General features: G+C 40.2%; 1 protein-coding gene and 1 pseudogene across 3 annotated transcripts in view; one reads left to right on the top strand and one right to left on the bottom strand.

The window, feature by feature from the left end:
• The window catches only part of LACTBL1 (lactamase beta like 1), a 44,593-nt gene that overhangs the window by 14,133 nt on the left and 12,916 nt on the right, over nucleotides 1-17,544 (bottom strand). The window contains exons 1-2 of one of the 3 annotated variants that reach the window (XM_077150904.1): nucleotides 15,401-15,508; nucleotides 11,069-11,172 (exon numbers count right to left, since the gene is read on the bottom strand). The exons of 1 other annotated variant lie outside the window; for it this stretch is intronic. In XM_077150904.1, coding sequence (XP_077007019.1) covers nucleotides 11,069-11,080 — 12 coding nt within the window. In that variant the 5' untranslated portion in view covers nucleotides 11,081-11,172; nucleotides 15,401-15,508. Of the gene's footprint in view, nucleotides 1-11,068; nucleotides 11,173-15,400; nucleotides 15,509-17,544 lie in introns of those variants that run through there. One more of the 3 variants, XM_077150905.1, reaches the window with a different exon arrangement.
• Nucleotides 11,778-15,559, top strand: LOC143658562 (ferritin heavy chain pseudogene; annotated as a pseudogene).

Below are 17,544 nucleotides of genomic sequence, written 5' to 3'. Positions count from 1 at the left end.
TCTCCAAGGACACTTCTTTTTGCTTTTTCTCTTCCAACCCCTCTGGCTTCTCCCTGTGCTCAATGCCTGTTTGTGGAGTGAATGTTTGGGTTCTGAGTGCATGTTGAGGCTCCCTACAAGAACTGCTTCCTTCCATTTCTTCACACATCACTTTCCAGAATATCATCCACCTCTTCCACTCCTCCAATTTCGTGTCCTTGAACCTGGGAAAGAACACTCAGCAGACCAAGAATGCATGGTTGGTGCTCCACCATCGTGGCCAGTTCTGGAAGGCTGATCCCATCACCCATATTCACAGTGAAAGGGGACTTGTTTGGAAACCTCAAAGGATGGAACTACAGGGAGATTAAGGTCCTTTCCCACCCAGATTTGGGAGCTAAAGAAATTCAGCTTGTGTGGTGGGTGACAGCAGATAATGAGAGTGTAGAGATGGAACATGTCCCCAGGACTGGCAGAGGAAGGAGCGGGTGGGTACTGAGTCTGAGATATCTGGAGAGGATTGTATGTGGCGACCTAGCCCCCTGGAAGAACAGATCATTCCCTTCCAGCTGACTTAGAGTCCTGGAAATGCAATACCACTTCCAGTTAGTATCCCAGATACTATGCTAAGCCTTTTAAGGGAAGTGTCTCATTAATTCTCACAACAACCCTGGGAGGTAGGCACTTTAGCACCTTTACAGGTGAGGTTACAGATGAGGTTCAGAGAAGTTAAGTGACTTGCCCAAAGATAATCAGCTACTTGCAGAGCTGGGATTGGAACTCAAAGCCCCATCTCTGACTCACTCCACCAAACTTCTGGAAGAAGCTTAGAGATCACTTGTTGATTCTTCTCACTTCCAGGTGTGCAAATTGAGGTTACAGGAAGGAGAGGACTTATGAAAAAAAATCATCATCTGCTGAGTGCCAACTTTATGCCTGGGGCTGTACTGAGCACTTAACACTTATTATTCTATTATACCTCACAACCTCCTTCTGAAGCTGGTTTAAGAGCTCCATTTTAGAGATAGTAAAATGGGTCTCAAAGAGGTTAAGTGACTTACTCAAGGTCACAGAGCTGGGTAGCAGCAAAGCAGGGTTCAAACCCAATCTGCCTGACTCTCAACCATATATGTCTGAAAATGTGACCTCCTTTGAACTGTCTCCATTGTCCCAGAGGCCCAGGCTGTGATGTGAACAGGGCTCTTCCTTGGTCTCCACCCCCCCTTCATCCTTTCCTGTCCCTAGTAGAATACCTGCAGAATGAGAGAGCTGGGAGGGGATTCAAGATTATTCCTTCAGGCTCTTCATTCAAGGGATCGAGGGTCAGAATATATGGTTTCATGTATTTATCCTCTCAACAACTCTTTATTGAGCACTTACTAGGTGCCAGGCACTGCTTTAGGTAGTGAACCAGCAACATGAATCCCTGTCTACAGAAAGCTGGCACGCTGATGTCTAAGGCCTGTCTGTCTCTCCTGGCTGCCCCCCACTGCATACCACATCCTCCTTGCTGAGCTCAGTGGGATGCAGGCAACTCAGGCCTCTAGATCTTCAGTCACACAAGACAGCCCAGCAAAGTGTAAGCAGCAAACAGAATCCAGCAGCATATGAAAAGGATTATACCCCATGAACAAGTGAGCTTTACCCCAGGAATGCAAGGGTGGTTCAACATAAGAAAAATCAATCAATGTAATATATCATATTAATAGAAAAAAAGGGAAAAAGCACATTACCATCTCAACAGACAAAGAGAAAAAGGATTTGACAAAATCCGACATCTTTTCATAATAAAAACATTCAACCATCTAGGACTAGAAGGAAACTTCCACAACCTGATGAAAGGAAACTACAAAAAAACCTACAGCTAAAAAAAAAAAAAAAAAACCTACAGCTAACATCATATTTTCCCTTAAGATCCGCAGAAAAACAAAGATGTCTACTTTTGACACTTCTAGTCATAATTGTAAAGGAGATTCTAGCCAGGGCAGTTAGGCAAGAAAATGAATTAATTGGCATCCAAATTGAAAAGGAAAAAGTAAAACTATATCTGTATGCAGATGACATGATCCTAAGGATTCCACAAAAAAAACTATTACAGCTAATAAATAAGTTCAGCAAGGTTTCAGGATTCAAGATTGATATACAAAACAGTTGTATTCCTACATACTAGCAATGAACAATCTAAAAATGAAAATAAGAAAATTCCATTTACAATAGCATCAAAAAGAATAAAATACTTAGGAACCAAAAAAAGGTAGATTTGTACACTGAAGACTGCAAAATATCTTCAAAAGAAATGAAAGACCTAAATAAATGGAAAGATATCAGGTATTCATGGATTGGAAGACAAGTTCATGTTAAGATAGCAACACTCTTGTCAAGGTCAGGTTCATATGTCAACTTGGCCAAGTGGTGGTACCTGTTCGTCTGGTTAGGCAAGTGCTGGCCTGTCTGTTGCAATGAGGACATTTCATAGAATTAGATCGTGATCATGTCAGCTGCATTCATAGCTGATTCCATTTGTAATCAGTCAAGGGGAGTGTCTTCTGCAATGAGTGATGCTTAATCTAATTAGTGAAAGCCTTTTAAGGAGGATTCGGAAGAGACAGGCTCTCTTCCTTCTTCAGCGGGCGAGCCTCTCCTGTGGAGTTTGTCCAGACCCTCCATTGGAATCACTGGCTTCACAGCCTGCCCTGCGGATTTTGGATTCTGCGTTCCCATAGTCATGTGAAACATTTTTATAAATTTTATATTTGTGAGTTCTGTTGATTCTGTTTCTCTAGAGAACCCTAACTAACACAACACTGTAAACTGATCTACAGATTCAATGTAATTGCTACCAAAATTCCAACTGCCTTTTTTTCAGAAACTGACAAGCTGATCCTAAAATTCATATGGAAATGCAAGAGACCCAGGACAGTGAAAAGAATCTTGAAAGAGAAGAATGAAGTAGGAGGACTTACACTTCCAGATTTCAAAACTTAGTTCACAGCTAAAATAATCAGGATACGGTGGTACTAACATGAAGATAAACATAGAGACCAATAGAACAGAGCTGAGGGTCCAGAAGTAACCCCTACAATGATGGTCAGTCGACAAGATAATTTAATGGAGAGAGAATAGACTTTTCAACAAAGGGTGCTGGAACAACTGGAAGCCCACAAACAGAAGAAAGGAGTCAGATCCTTACCTCACATCTATACAAAAATTATACCAGAATGCACCCGCCACGTCCACGGAGAGGGGCCAAGGGGTGGGAGAACCAGGAGCCGGTGCTGCTTCCTTAGTCCGGACTGTTGCTTGGGCTGTGAGCCAGACACCTTCAGCAGTAAACAAGGTAAAACAGCTTCTTAAAGATAAGTCCGAACATGTAGGTGTGAAAGTTGGTGTCCCAACCAAGGGCTGTAATGGCCTTTCCTGTATTCTGGATTATAGGAAGACAAAAAGAAATTCTGATGAAGTTGTTCAAGATGAGTCCGAGTGTTCATCAAAAAGAAAGCACAGCTATCACTTTTAGGAACAGAAACGGACCGTGTAGAAGAGAATTTATCCCATGAGTTTGGAACGGGTGACTTGTGGAGAAAGCTTTAAAACTGGACTCCTATGACTCCTCCTTCAGCTGTAGGCCAGGGATGCTCCTGGAAGACTTAAGGCTTATTAAGGTATAATGTCTTCAAGGCTTATGATTATGTGATGGTTGGGTTCAGGTGTCAACTTGGCAAGGTGATGGTGCCCAGTTGTCTGGTCAGGCAAGCACTGGCCTAACCATTCCTGCGAGGATATTTTATGGCTGGTTGATAAACTGGAAGGCTAGTTTATTAATCATCAGTCAGTTGATTGCAGCTGTGGCTGATTACATCTAAGATCAACTAAGGGTGAATCTCCCACAAACAAGATAATCCAATCAGTTAGATTTGATCCGAAAGTAACGCAACCTTCTGCCTGTGGGTTTCCAGTTGTTCCATCATCCTTTGTTGAAAAGACTATTCTTTCCCCATTGAATTGTTTTAGTACTCTTGTCAACTGACTGGCTGTAATTGTAGGGGTTTATTTCTTGACCCTCAGCTCTGTTCTGTTGGTCTCTATGTTTATTTTTATGTGAGTATCACCCTAATCTGATTATTTTAGCTGTGGACTAAGTTTTGAAATCTGGAAGGAATCAGTTGAAGGCTATTAAGGGAGAAGAGAGAATTTTCACTGCTTTTTCAGCCAGTGAGCCTCTCCTGTGGAATTCATCAAGAACCTTCATCAGAGTTGCCAGCCTTGCAGGCTGCCCTACAGATTTAGGACTCTTGCATCCCCATGGTTGCATGAGACATTTTTTATTAATCTCATATTTACAAATTTCTTTTGTTGGTTCTGTTTCTCTACAGAACCCTGTCTAATATACAAAATATGGCTGTCTCAGGAAGAAATAAAGTAATGCATTTTGAAAATTAGGCCAACCATGTATGGAGTATATGTTAAGAATGTATGGATAAATTGGACTTCATCAAAATTTAAAACTTTTGTGTAAAAAAGGACACTATCAAGCAACTGAAGAGAGACAACCTACAAATGGGAGAAGATATTTGTGAATCATACGTATGATAAGGGTCAAGTACCCAGAATATATAAATAACTCTTTTAACGCAATAATAAAAAGACAAGTGCCCATTTTGTAATGGGCAAAGGATTTGAATAGACATTTCTCCAATGAAGATACACAAATGGCCAACAAGCAGATGGAAATATATTCAACATCACTAATCGCTAGGAAAATGCCAATCAAAACCATGAGATACCACTTCACACACACTAGGATGGCTATATATTTTTTTTAAAGGACAACAACAGGTGTAGGCAAGAATGCATTGCTGGTGGAAATGTAAAATGGTACAACTACTGTGGAAAACAGTTTGGCTGTGCCTCAAATAGTTAAACCTTATATATGACCCAACAATTCCATTCAGGTATATATCCAAGAGGTTGGAAAACATATGTTCACACAAAACCTTTTACACAAATGTCCACAGCAACATTAATCATAAGCCAAAAAGTGCAAATAACCCAAAGGTCCATCAACAGATGGATGCATAAACAAAATGTGGTATGTCCATACAATGCAATTTTATTCGGCCATAAAAAGGAATGAAGTACTGATACACGCTACAACATGGAATGAACCTGAAGACATTATGCTAACCGGAAGAAACCAGACACAAAAAGTCACATGTTGTATAATTCTGTTCATATGAAATGTCTATAATAGGCAAATCCATAGAGAAAGAAAGTAGATTAATGGTAGTCAGTGGCAGGGGGACCAGAGAATGGGGAGTGATAGCTAATGTGCTGGTTTGAAAGAATGTATATACCCTAGAAAAGCCATGTTTTAATCAAAATCCCATTTCATAAAGGCAGAATAATCCCTGTTCAATACTGTATGTTTGAATCTGTAATTAGATTATCTCCCTGAAGATGTAACTCAATCAAGAGTGGTTGTTAAACTGGATTAAGTGGAGACATGTCTCCACCCATTTGGGTGGGTCTTGACTAGTTTACTGGAATCCTATAAAAGAGGAAACATTTTGGAGAATGCGAGAGATTTCTGAGAGAGCAGAGAATGACATAGCCACGAGAAGCAGAGTCCACCAGCCAGCGACCTTTGGAGATTAAGAAGGAAAACGCCTCCTGGGGAGCTTCATGAAACAGGAAGCCAGGAGAGAAAGCTAGCAGATGATGCCTTGTTCACCATGTGCCTTTCCATTTGAGAAAGAAACCCTGACCTTCATCAGCCTTCTTGTACCAAGGCATCTTTCCCTGGATGCCTTAGATTGGACATTTCTACAGACTTGTTTTAATTGGGACATTTTCTCAGCCTTAGAACTATAAACTAGCACCTTATTAAACTCCCCCTTTTAAAAGCCACTCCACTTCTGGTATACTGCTTTCTGGCAGCTAGCAAACTAGAACAGCTAGTAAGTACAGAATTTCTTTCTGGGGTGATAAAGGTGTTCTAAAATTTATTGTGATGGTGGTTGCACAACCTCGTGAATACGTTTTTTTAAAAACTACTGAATTGTACACTTTAATGGTGAGTTTTGTGTCATATGAATTTTATCTCAATAAAAATTTAAAAATAATAGCACCTACTAGTATTCAGTTATGAGGATGGAATGAGTTAATATTTCTAAATTATTTAGAGCACTGCCTGGCACATGGTAAACACTGAATATGTGTTAGCCATTATTGAATACCTACTATGTGCTAGGCACTGAGACTGGCATTGGGGATGTATTGATGAACAAAATGGAAATGTCCCCTCTCCTACTTCAGCTTATAGCTTGGGGGGAAGATGGGTTGTTGATCAAACATTGCATTAATAGCTCCCTCTCCACTTCCCTCTATCAAGGGCTCCTCTCACTCCCTTCCCATAAACACTGGTGTTCCTTTATCTTTTCTCCTCTTCTTTCCTCAATATGCACAATCCATAGGTGACAAATTACCAAATCAGAAGTAAAAGAGGATACATCACTACAGATCCTAATGAGAAATACAATTGACAAGTTTATGCCCACACATTTGACAATTAAAATGAAATGGATAAATTCCTTGAAAGTCACAATTCCTGGGTGATCTCATGCATAAGCATTTTAGCCACCTACTAATGATTTCCAATTCTGTAGCTTCAGCTCAGTTCTCTCCTGAACTTCAGACTGCCATCCTCAGCTGCCTCCTGAGGATTGCCATCTGGAAGTCCCCCAAGTATCTGAAACTCAACATCCAGGGCAGAACTCTTATTTTACCTCTTCTTCCTTCTCTAACATTTTCATGATCTGTTTATGACACCTGCTTCCACCCAGTCACCCAAGATAGAAAATTTGGGATCTACCCTGGCCTCTACCTGTTCCTCACTTCCCACCTCCAACCAGTCATGAAGCCCTGCTCACCTGTTATGAAATATTTCAAACATACTGAAAAATATGTAAAAAATAAAATAATGGGCACTTGGGTACCCCACTTTGATAAATCTTAACATTTCACCATATTTTCTTCATATCTTAAAAAATTTAAATATATTTATGCCAACTATTTATTTTGTTTATGGTCTGTTCAGCATCCCCACCTATTAGAAAACAGGGTTTTTGTCTGATTTGTTCACTGTGGTATTCTCAGTGCCTAGAATAGCCCCTGGAACTTAGCAGGCCCTAATAAATATTTGTTAAATGAATGAATGGATGAATGAAAATAAAACATTCCAGTAGAGTTGAAGGCCCCTGCATATCCTTTGCAGGTATCAGTTACTCCCTCCCCTCCCCAAATGTAATACCCGTTTTAAACATCTAGGTGTTTATCATTATCAAGCACGTTTTTATTCTTTTATTATATATATATTCATGAACAGCATGTGATACTGTTTTGCACATTTCTAAACTTATATAAATGACGTCGTACTGTATCATCCATCAGCAGCTTGCTGGGGGGTTTTTTCTTTCTATTTGCTGCATATGGTTCTGGACCATTTCTTTGAACTTCTGTAATGTATGCTGTGGTGTGAATATACTGCATGTGTATGGTTAGAGTATGAACTCTGGAACGAGTCTGCCTTACAAATGTGATCATTTTACAGAGTCGGATGTATGGTGCCTAGCAGTGAAATTTCTGGGTGAGAGGTACGGTCATCTTCAGCTTAACTTTGCTCCCCAAATATTGTTGTTCCAGTTTATACTCCCTCTAGCTGTGATTCTCCTCGTTATTTTAATTTGCCTTTTTCTGATTACCGATAATGTTGAACACCTTTCCAATATGTTTACTACATGTATTTGGGTTTGTTTTTCTATAAATTGACTGTTCTTATCTTTGTTGTTTCCTTTACTATTTGGTTTTCTTTACTTACTGTAGTTCTTTATGTATTCTGGACACACTTCCTTTACCAGTACTATGTGTAGACAAGCCAATCTATGGCTTGCTTTTTTATAATGTTTATGGTAACTTTTGTTGCGAGGTGAAAAAGTAGAATGGTTAAGAGAGCAGATTCTGCGGCCTGATTTGGAATCTCAGCTAAGTCACTTAGCTGTGTAACCTGGAACAGGTCATTTAACCTCTCTGTGCTTATTTCCTCATCTATAAAATGAGGATGATAATAGTATGTACCTCAGAAGTTTATAAGAATTTAATGAGTTAGTAGATGTAAAGTACATTGTTCAGCACCAAGCAATTCCTATTAGCTATTATTAATTGACTACAAGGGATTTTGTTTGTTTTGTTGTGGTGGTTGCCAAATTTATCACTATTGTGTTTTTGGCATGACTATGAAGATAGTCTTCTATGTTTTCACACACAAAAATAACCTGGGTTATGGTGTGAGGCAGGGTTCTAATTTTATTCTTTCCATAGGGATAACAAATGGTGCCTGCATCATCTGTTAAAGACTCCAAACTGTCCCCAATGATTTGTATGCCATCTCTGAAATATATCGAATGTCCATACATGCTTACATTTGTTTTCTGGGTTTTCTGATTTGTTCCATTAGAATCTCACTGAGTTTCGATTCTGTCCCTCTCTATCCAATTTTAAATTTTCTTCCATAACAAAAATCATCTGCATGTTGAGTGGATGAGTCCTCTAGGCACATGTTCCTCTAGGCACAGTTCTAGAGGAAACAATTTGGCAAGTCTGGCCCCAACTAGATCACTGCCTTTGTCCTGTTCCTTCTCCCCCTCCCCCTTGTGTCTTTGCGTTCCCACAACCTGCATTGTTTCCCTTCTTTGTGCCTTGATGCCTGCCATTTGCTCTGGCTGTGATGCCCTTCTCCTTATCCACCTGGAAAACTTCTGTTTATCCCTCAAAACCCCAGGCATAATGGAGGAGCTGTCCTCTCTATTTTCTACATACCCCCATTACTACACAGAATAGTGACCTGCACCACCTACTATTGACTTCTTTGGCTCCCTACTAGTGGGAAATATCTCTAGCACTAGGATTGTTCCTTCTTTGCTTTCCTGCCTATAACACCTGGCACACAGCCTAGCAATGATAGATTCTCAGTAAACGTGTTTTGAAGTTTACATTGTCCTTTGAGTTGGTAGGCTTGGGTTCAAATTTCAGCCCCACCCTCTAAGACAATTGTAACTCTCACAAGTTCCTTCCCCTCTCTGGGCATCCATGTCTTCAGTTGTTGAAGAAAAGGGTTGAACTATTTATAAAGAGTTTATTATTACATCTGGAAATCGCATTTGATTTTAAAAGTACCTCCCAACTCTAGAATTTGGGGTTCACACTGAAACAATTATTTATTCATAATTTCCAAAGACTGGAAACAAAATGAATGTTCCTCAATTGGTGAATGGATAAACAAACCCTATTATATCCATACAATGGAATACTACTCAGTAATATAAAGGAATGAACTACTGATACATGCAATAATGTGGATGAATCTGAAACACGTTATTCTAAGTGAACAAAGCCAGACTCAAAAGGCCGCAGAATGTATGATTCTATGAATACGACATCCTGAAAAAAAGCAAAACTTTGGGGGCACAAAACAACTCAGTGGTTGCCTGGAGGTAGGGAGCAAAATAGACTACAAAAAGGTCAGGAGGAAATTTGAGGAGATAATGGAATGGTTCTACATTTTGATTGCAGTGGTTGGTATGGGAGTGCATGCAAAACTCACAGCACTGTACATCAAAAAGAGTGAATTTGGTTGCATGTAAATTATACCTCAATTTTAAAAGATCAAGCCATTTAAGACCCTAAGAGCATAAGGATGTCTCCACTTGATGTCAGAGGATTGGGATACCAGAACACAGCTGCAAAGAGTGGGGGGGGGGGGGGCTCTTTGTCATTGTCACAGATTTGTGTGGAGAGAGAGCCTTCTCTTTGAACTTGTGCAAAGGGCTGCTGGGGCAGGGTCAGTGAGGGTGCTCTGGTAGGAAGGTGGCCTCAACTTCCTCAGCAGACCCCAATGGCGTCACGACCAGGGTATTGCCATCTCAAATTCAGAGATTTTAAATGACTTGCCAACACCATAGGAGGGAGTGGCAGAACTGGAATTCAACCTCTATGCTCTTTTCATCGCCCACCGCACCTCAAGGTGCAACCAGGGTCTCTGCATCCCCAATTTATAGTTCTCCTCTGTCACACAGCTTCATCTCACGTCTGTCTGCAATCTCAGGATTTATTCCAATAAACCCACAGGCAGGCACCGTATTTAACTCTAAGCTGATCACCAGCTGCTCATATTTTGACTTGCAATGTCCACTAGGAATCATTCCCCTCTTCCTTCCCAGCTAGAAAATGCTGACAAGGGAAATGCTCAGTAAGGGACAGGCTCTCCTGAACCCCGTCCATAGTGCAAGTTCCTTGGTAGGGTAGTCTACAGCCCAACGACTGCACCTCCCTTCCCCTTCTTCACAACTCTGGAATAGCCCCTCTTTGCCCAGTCATTAACCCAGGAAACAATCCTCGAGATTTGCTGTGTGCTGGGTACTGTGCTATACCCCTGAAGGAACAGAGCCTTTGCCCAACACCCATCCCCATGGAACCAGCAGAATGGAACAGTGGTCAGACACAGGGTTCTGGGGCCAGGACTTGTGAAGCAGGACTTTCTTTCAGCTCTGCCAATAGTTAGCATTAGAAAAATGACCTCACCCCTTTGAGCCTCAACTTTCTCATCTGCAAAATAAGGGTGACAATCCTTCCTACATCCGTTAAACTTTAGGCAAGGGCAAAGTGAGATAATGCAATGCAAACCCTCTAGAAAGTTGTACGTCAATTAATAGCTAGTGTTATGTGTAGGGGGCTCTGGGGTCGCTGAAGACAGCTGGAGGAGCTCAGCCTGGGGAGGGAGGAGGGAGAGGAAAGCATCATAGAACAGGGTACTGGGATGTGTGGAGACACTTGCGGGGAGGGACCTGGAGATGTGAAAAGGAAGAGGCATTGTTGCTGATTTGTTTTGAGAATTCATCGAGTTGCCACATATAAAATATTTGAAGCTCTTCCTGGCTTGTGGTATAAGCTCTAGAAATATCAGTGATGATAATGGTGAAGGCAATGGGAGGTGATTGAAGCCAATATTTTATGCCTACTTGGAGCTGTGCCTCACCTGGGTCTTCATCCTCCCTGAGGTTTGGAAGATTCCAGTTCTTGAGGATTCGGATCACACCCCCAGGAGACTTTGTGGGCAGAGCAAAGGACAAAAAGGGATCCCTTGGAAAAGAGAAGAGGGAAATAGAGAGATGCTACAAAGGAAGAGGGGCAGATGAGGATGGGAGAGGGGGCAAAGCAACCCTGCACCTTCATGTGGCTCCACCTCAAAGCAACGGAAACGCAGGCTCAAAGGATGCAAGGATAACCAACCATCTCCGTTCACTCAGGACTTCCCTGGTTTTAGTACTGAAAGTCCCTCATCCCTGGGAACCCCTCAGTTGCAGGCATACCAGTACGGTTGGCCACCCCACCTATTACTGTCTTTTATGCCAGTTCATTCTCCTCCTCCCAGCCTAGTCTGAGGGGTCTTCGCACCAACTTACCTCTTCTGAAGGCTCAGAAAACACCAAGCAATTCAGCCTCTGCCCCACTGGCACATACATCCAGAAGACCCCTGTGTCCTGGGGCAGAAATAGCTTCCCTGGGTCTGAGTGCTGGCTGCTCCCAGGCTCCCCAGGACTGGCAGATGCAAAGCCAGCAGCTGTGGTGCCAGCTTTCCCCAGTGCTAATCTCTCTAAGCACACTCTGCAATGGGGATTAGTTCCTGGACTCCCCAACTGCTGGGTGGGGGCACATCTGTCATAGGTGGTACCACATGACCCAAAATGCTCCAGGCTGGCGGCAAGGGAATTGTCTTCAAACAGAGTCTCTCCTGATTAAGACATTCCTAGATAAATAAAAGCTGAGGGAGTCTGTCAACATTAGACTTGCCCTATAAGCAATGCAAAAGGGAATTCTTCAGATTAAAAGGAAAGGACACTAGACAGTGGATGGAAGGAGCGTAAAGAAATAAAGACTGCCAGTAGATGTATCAGAATGCACATTCTTCTCTAGTGCATATGGATCATTCTGCAGGATAAGCCATATGTTAGGTCACAAAACAAGTCAATAAATTCAAAAATTGATTTCATACAATGTTTCTTCTCTGGCCACAATGGAATGAAACTAGAAATCAATAACAGAGGGAGAATAGGAAAAATTACAAATATGTGGAAATTAAACAACACATTCTTAAACAACCAATGCATCAAAGAAGAACTCACAAGGGAACTTAGGAAATATCTCGAGGTAAATGAAAATAAAAACACAGCATGCCAAATCATATGGGATGCAGCAAAAGCAGTGCTGAGAAGTAAATTTATTGCTTTACAAATGTCCATCAACACATGAGTGGCTAAACAAGCTGTGATATATACATACAATGGAATATATGCAGCTGTAAGACAGAATAAAGTTAAGAACTTTATGTAACAACATGGATGGACTTTCAGGATATTCTGCTGAGTGAAATTAGCCAAAAACAAAAGTACAAATACTATATGGTCTCACTGATATGAACCAACATTAATGAATGAACTTGGAGAATTTCAGTTAAGAACAGAGACCCTCAGGAGAGAAAAATAAGGTAGATATTGGGTAATTGGAGCTGAAGGGATACAGATTGTGCAACAGGACTGATTGTAAAAATTCAGAAATGGCTAGCACACTACCTAACTGTAATACAATAATGGTAGTACACTGAATGAAGCTGAATGTGAGAACGATAGAGGGACGAGGGCTGGGGGCACAAATGAAATCAGAAGGAAAGTTAGACAATAAAGACTGAGATGGTGTAATCTAGGAATGCTTAGAGTGAACAACAATAGTGACTAAATATACAAATTAAAAAATGTTTTCGTATCAGGAAGAACAAAGGAATGTCAATACTGCAGAATGTTAAAAACAATATACGTGAGACTAAAGCAAAAAATGCTTATCTGGTACAAATTTTATATTTTAACTAGTGCATCTCCTAATATATGGACAGTTTAATTGAACACCATAAGTGCGCGGAACCCTGAGTAGGGCATGAGATTTTGCGGGTTTGTCCAGAGTGATGCCCCAATAAATCCCAGAGTGATTTGAACAGTGAATAAAAAAGTATTTGCAAAATCCTCTTGGGGAAATGGTGAGAAAGAGGGAAATTCAACTCCAATTATGGGATGTTCATACATTAAGAATGTTCGTGTCAAAAAAAAAAAGAATGTTCGTGTTGTATGTTGATTGGTTTTATTAATAAAATTTTTTAGAAAAATTATTGCTTTAAATGCTTACATTAAAAAAGAAGAAAGATCTCAAATCAGAGACCTCACCTCACAACTTGAGAATTTAGAAAAGAAAAGCAAACTAAACCCAAAGAAAGTAGAAAGAAAGAAATAACAAAGATTAGAGAGGAGATAAATAAAATCGAAAATTAAAAAACAATAGAGAGGAGTGCATGGGTGGCTCACTTGCCATGTAGGAGACTCAGGTTTGATTCCTGGCCCATGCACACCACCCATTCGCCCCCCACAAAAACAAAAAAACAGAGAGAACCAATATTATCAAAAGTTGGTTCTTTGAAAACATCAATAAAGTCAATAAACATTTGCTAAAGTCTCCTTGGGGGAAGGGTGAGAAAGGGGGAAAATTCAACTTCCCCATTTAGAGAATTCCCGATATTCTCACAAGCAGTGGGAACAACTAGATTAATAGGCCAAGCCCTCAATCTTGGGGTTTGTTCATATGAAAGTTATCCCCACAAAGGCTAGGCTAGGCCTACTTAAAATTAGGCCTAAGAGTCACCTCCAGAGAACCTCTTCTGTTACTCAAATGTGGACTCTCTCTCTCTCTCTCTCTCTCTCAGCCAATATGACAAGCAACTCATTGCCCTCCCCCTCTCTACATGGGACATGACTCCCGGGGGTGTAAGTCTCTCTGGCAACATGGGACAGAAATCCTAGAATGAGTTGATGCAAAGGGATTGAGAAAACCTTCTCGACCAAAAGGGGGAAGAGAGAAATGAGGCAAAATAAAGTGTCAGTGGGTGAGAGATTTCAAACAGAGTTAAGAGGTTATTCTGGAGGTTACTCTTACACATTATCTAGATATCCCCTTTTTAGTTTAAGGTGTATTAGAGAGGCTAGAGGGAAGTACCTGAAACTGTAGAGCTGTGTTCCAGTAGCCATATTTCTTAAAGATGATTGTATAATGATATAGCTTTTGCAGTGTGACTGTGTGATTGTAAAAACCTTGTGTCTGACGCAACTTTTATCTTCAGTATGGACAGATGAGTAAAAAAAAAAAGTACTGGAAAAAAATAAATCTTTGCTAGAATGACAAAAGGGAGAGAGGACAGAAATAATTAAAGTCAAAAATGAAAGAGGGGCAATCCTACAGAGAAAAAAAAAAAGATTATACAAGGATACTAAGGATAACTGTTTACCAACAAATTAGATACAAATAACCTAGATGAAATAGACACATTCCTAGAAACTCACAAATTACCTACACTGACTCAAGAAGAAATAGAAAATTTTAACAGATCATTAACGTGAAAACATTGAACAAGAAAACAAAAAAAAACCCCAACCACAACAAAAAAAGCCCAGGTTTCGCTGGTAAATCTTATCAAATATTCCAAAAAGAATTATCCCCAGTCCTGCTCAAACTCTTCCGAATAATGGAAGAGGAGATTCATTATAATAACAAAATCAGATAAAGACAGCACAAGAAAAGAAAATTACAAACCAATATCCCTTATGAATTTATGAAAATTGAATACCAATCTCTCTATGAATACAGATGCAAAAATCCTTAACAAAATACTTGCATATCAAGTCCATTAAAAAAATCATACACCAGATATCTTTGTGGAGAGTCGCTGTAGTTTCCTGCTTCAACAGTGCTTGAAAAGAACCCAGTGCTCACCCTCGTCAGCCAGCCACCCCAAGGCACCCTCAGCCACAGCTCCAGCACCACGCAGCTGCCACTTCCACTCCTCAACCACCCGTATGACAACCATGTCCCTGTCACGTTGCACCAGAACTACAACCAGGACTCAGAGGCTGCCATCAGTCACCAGATCAACCTGTAGTGCTACACCTCTTATGTCTACCTGTCAATGTGTTACTGCTTTGACTGTGATGATGCAGCTTTGAAGAACTTTGCCAAATATTTTCTTCACCAATCTCATGAGGAGAGGGAGCATGCTGAGAAATTTATGAAGCTGCAGAACCAACAAGGTGGCCGAATCTTTCTTTAGTATCTCAAGAAACCAGAATGAGATGACTGGGAGAGTGGGCTGAAGGCAATGGAATGTGCATTACACTTGGGAAAAAAAGGGGTGAATCAATCACTACTGGAACTGCACAAACTAGCCACTGACAAAAATGACCCCCAGATGAGTGATTTCATTGAGACACATTACCAGAATGAGCAGGTGAGAGCCATCAAAGAGTTGGGTGACTATGTAACCAACTTGCACACGATTGGGGCCCCGGATTCTGGGTTGGCAGAGTGTCTCTTTGACAAGCACTCTCTGGGAAACAGTGATGATGAGAGCTGTCTTATGCTGACTTCCCCATAGTCATAGGGTGATTATGTGGTCACCACAGCAGTGCTTGCATGTTGGGTTTATCTTTACCTTTTCTATAAATTGTATCAACACCCACCAAATACCTTCATGTGTGGCATTCCTTCAGATAAAGTAATTTGGTACCACCACCCCCAAAAAGAATCATACACATCAAGCAAGTGGGTTTTCCTCCAGATATGCAAGGGTGGTTCAAAATAAGAAAATCAATTAATGTAATACACACTAATAGAATGAAGAAAAAAACGCATGATTATCTCAATTGATGGAGAAAAAAAAAGACATTTGACAAAATCCAGCACCACTTCTTGATAAAATACCTAAAAATGTAGGAATAAAAGGAAACTTCCTCAACATGATAAAGGGCATATATGAAAAACCTACCGTTAACATCACACTTAATGTTCAAAGATTGAAAGCTTTCCCTCTGAGAGCAGGAACAAGACAAGGATGCCCACTGTCACCACTGCTAGTCAACATTTAACTGGAAGTTCTAGCAAGAGTGATTAGGCAAGAAAAAGAAGTAAAAGACATCCAAATTGGAAGGGAAGAAGTGAAACTATTTGCTGATGACATGATTCTATATATATAGAAAATCCTTAAAAATCCACTAATAAATGAATTTAGCAACATAGCAGGGTACAAGATCAACACGCAAAAACCAATAATGTTTCTATACACTAGTAATGAACAATCTGAAGAGGAAATCAGAAAAAATTCCATTTACAATAGCAATTAAAAGAATCAAATATCTAGGAGTAAATTTAACCAAGGACACAGAACACTGCAAAACATTGCTAAAAGAAATCAAAGAAGACCTAAATAAATGGAAGGACATTCTGTGTTCCTGGATTGGAAGACTAAATATTGTTAAGATGTCAATTCTACCCAAAGCACTTTAATCATTCAACACATACCCAATCAAAATTCCAACAGGTTTCTTTGCAAAAATGCAAAAGCCAATCATCAATTGCATATGGAAGGGTAAGGGTCCCTGAATATCCAAAACCATCTTTAAAAGGAAGAACAAAGTTAGAGGACTCACACTTCCCAATTTTAAAACATAATACAAAGCTCCAGTAATCAAAACAGCATGATACTGGTACAAGAACAGACCTATAAAAAGAATTGAAAGATAGAATTGAATTGAGAGTTCAGAAATAAACCCTCACATCTATAGCTAATTGATTTCTGATAATGATGCCAACTTCGCCCAATGGGGAAAGAACAGTCTTTTCCGCAAATGGTGCTGAGAAAACTGGATATCCCTATACAAAAGAATGAAGGAGGACCCCTACCTCATATCCTATTAAAAAATGAACTCAAAATGGATAAAAGACCTAAATATAAGAGCCAGAACCATTAAAAAAAGAAAAACCTTAGCAGAAAATATACAGAAGCATCTTTATAATGCTAGGCAATGATTTCTTAGTCTCTGTATCCAATGCACAAACAACAAAAGAAAAAATAGATAAACGGCACCTCATGAAAATTAAAAACTTTTGTTCATCAAAGGACTTTATCATGAAGTGAAAAGACAACCTACTCAATGGGATGAAATGTTTGAAAGCCACGTATCCAATAAGGGTTTAATCTAGAATATATAAAGAACTACTAATCAACCACAAAAGACAAAACAACCCAAGTAAGAAATGGGCAAAAGACTTGAATAGACATCTCTTCAAAGAAGATATACAAATGGCCAAAAAGTACATGACAGGGCGGGCCGCGGTGGCTCAGCGGGCAAAGTGCTTGCCTGCTATGCCGGAGGACCTCGGTTCGATTCCCGGCCCCAGCCCATGTAACAAAAAACGGAAAAACAAAATACAATAAAACAAGAAAATGTTTAAAAATGTTTCCCTTTCTTCCTTCCTTCCTTCCTTCTATCCTTCCTTCCTTCTCTCTGTCTTTCCTTTAAAAAAAAAAAAAAAAAAAAAAAAAAAGTACATGACAAGATGCTCAGCATCATTAGCCATTAG

The sequence above is a fragment of the Tamandua tetradactyla genome, chromosome 2, assembly GCF_023851605.1.
Source record: "Tamandua tetradactyla isolate mTamTet1 chromosome 2, mTamTet1.pri, whole genome shotgun sequence".
NCBI classification, from domain to species: Eukaryota; Metazoa; Chordata; class Mammalia; order Pilosa; family Myrmecophagidae; genus Tamandua; species Tamandua tetradactyla.
This window is presented reverse-complemented; position numbering and strand designations above follow the sequence as displayed.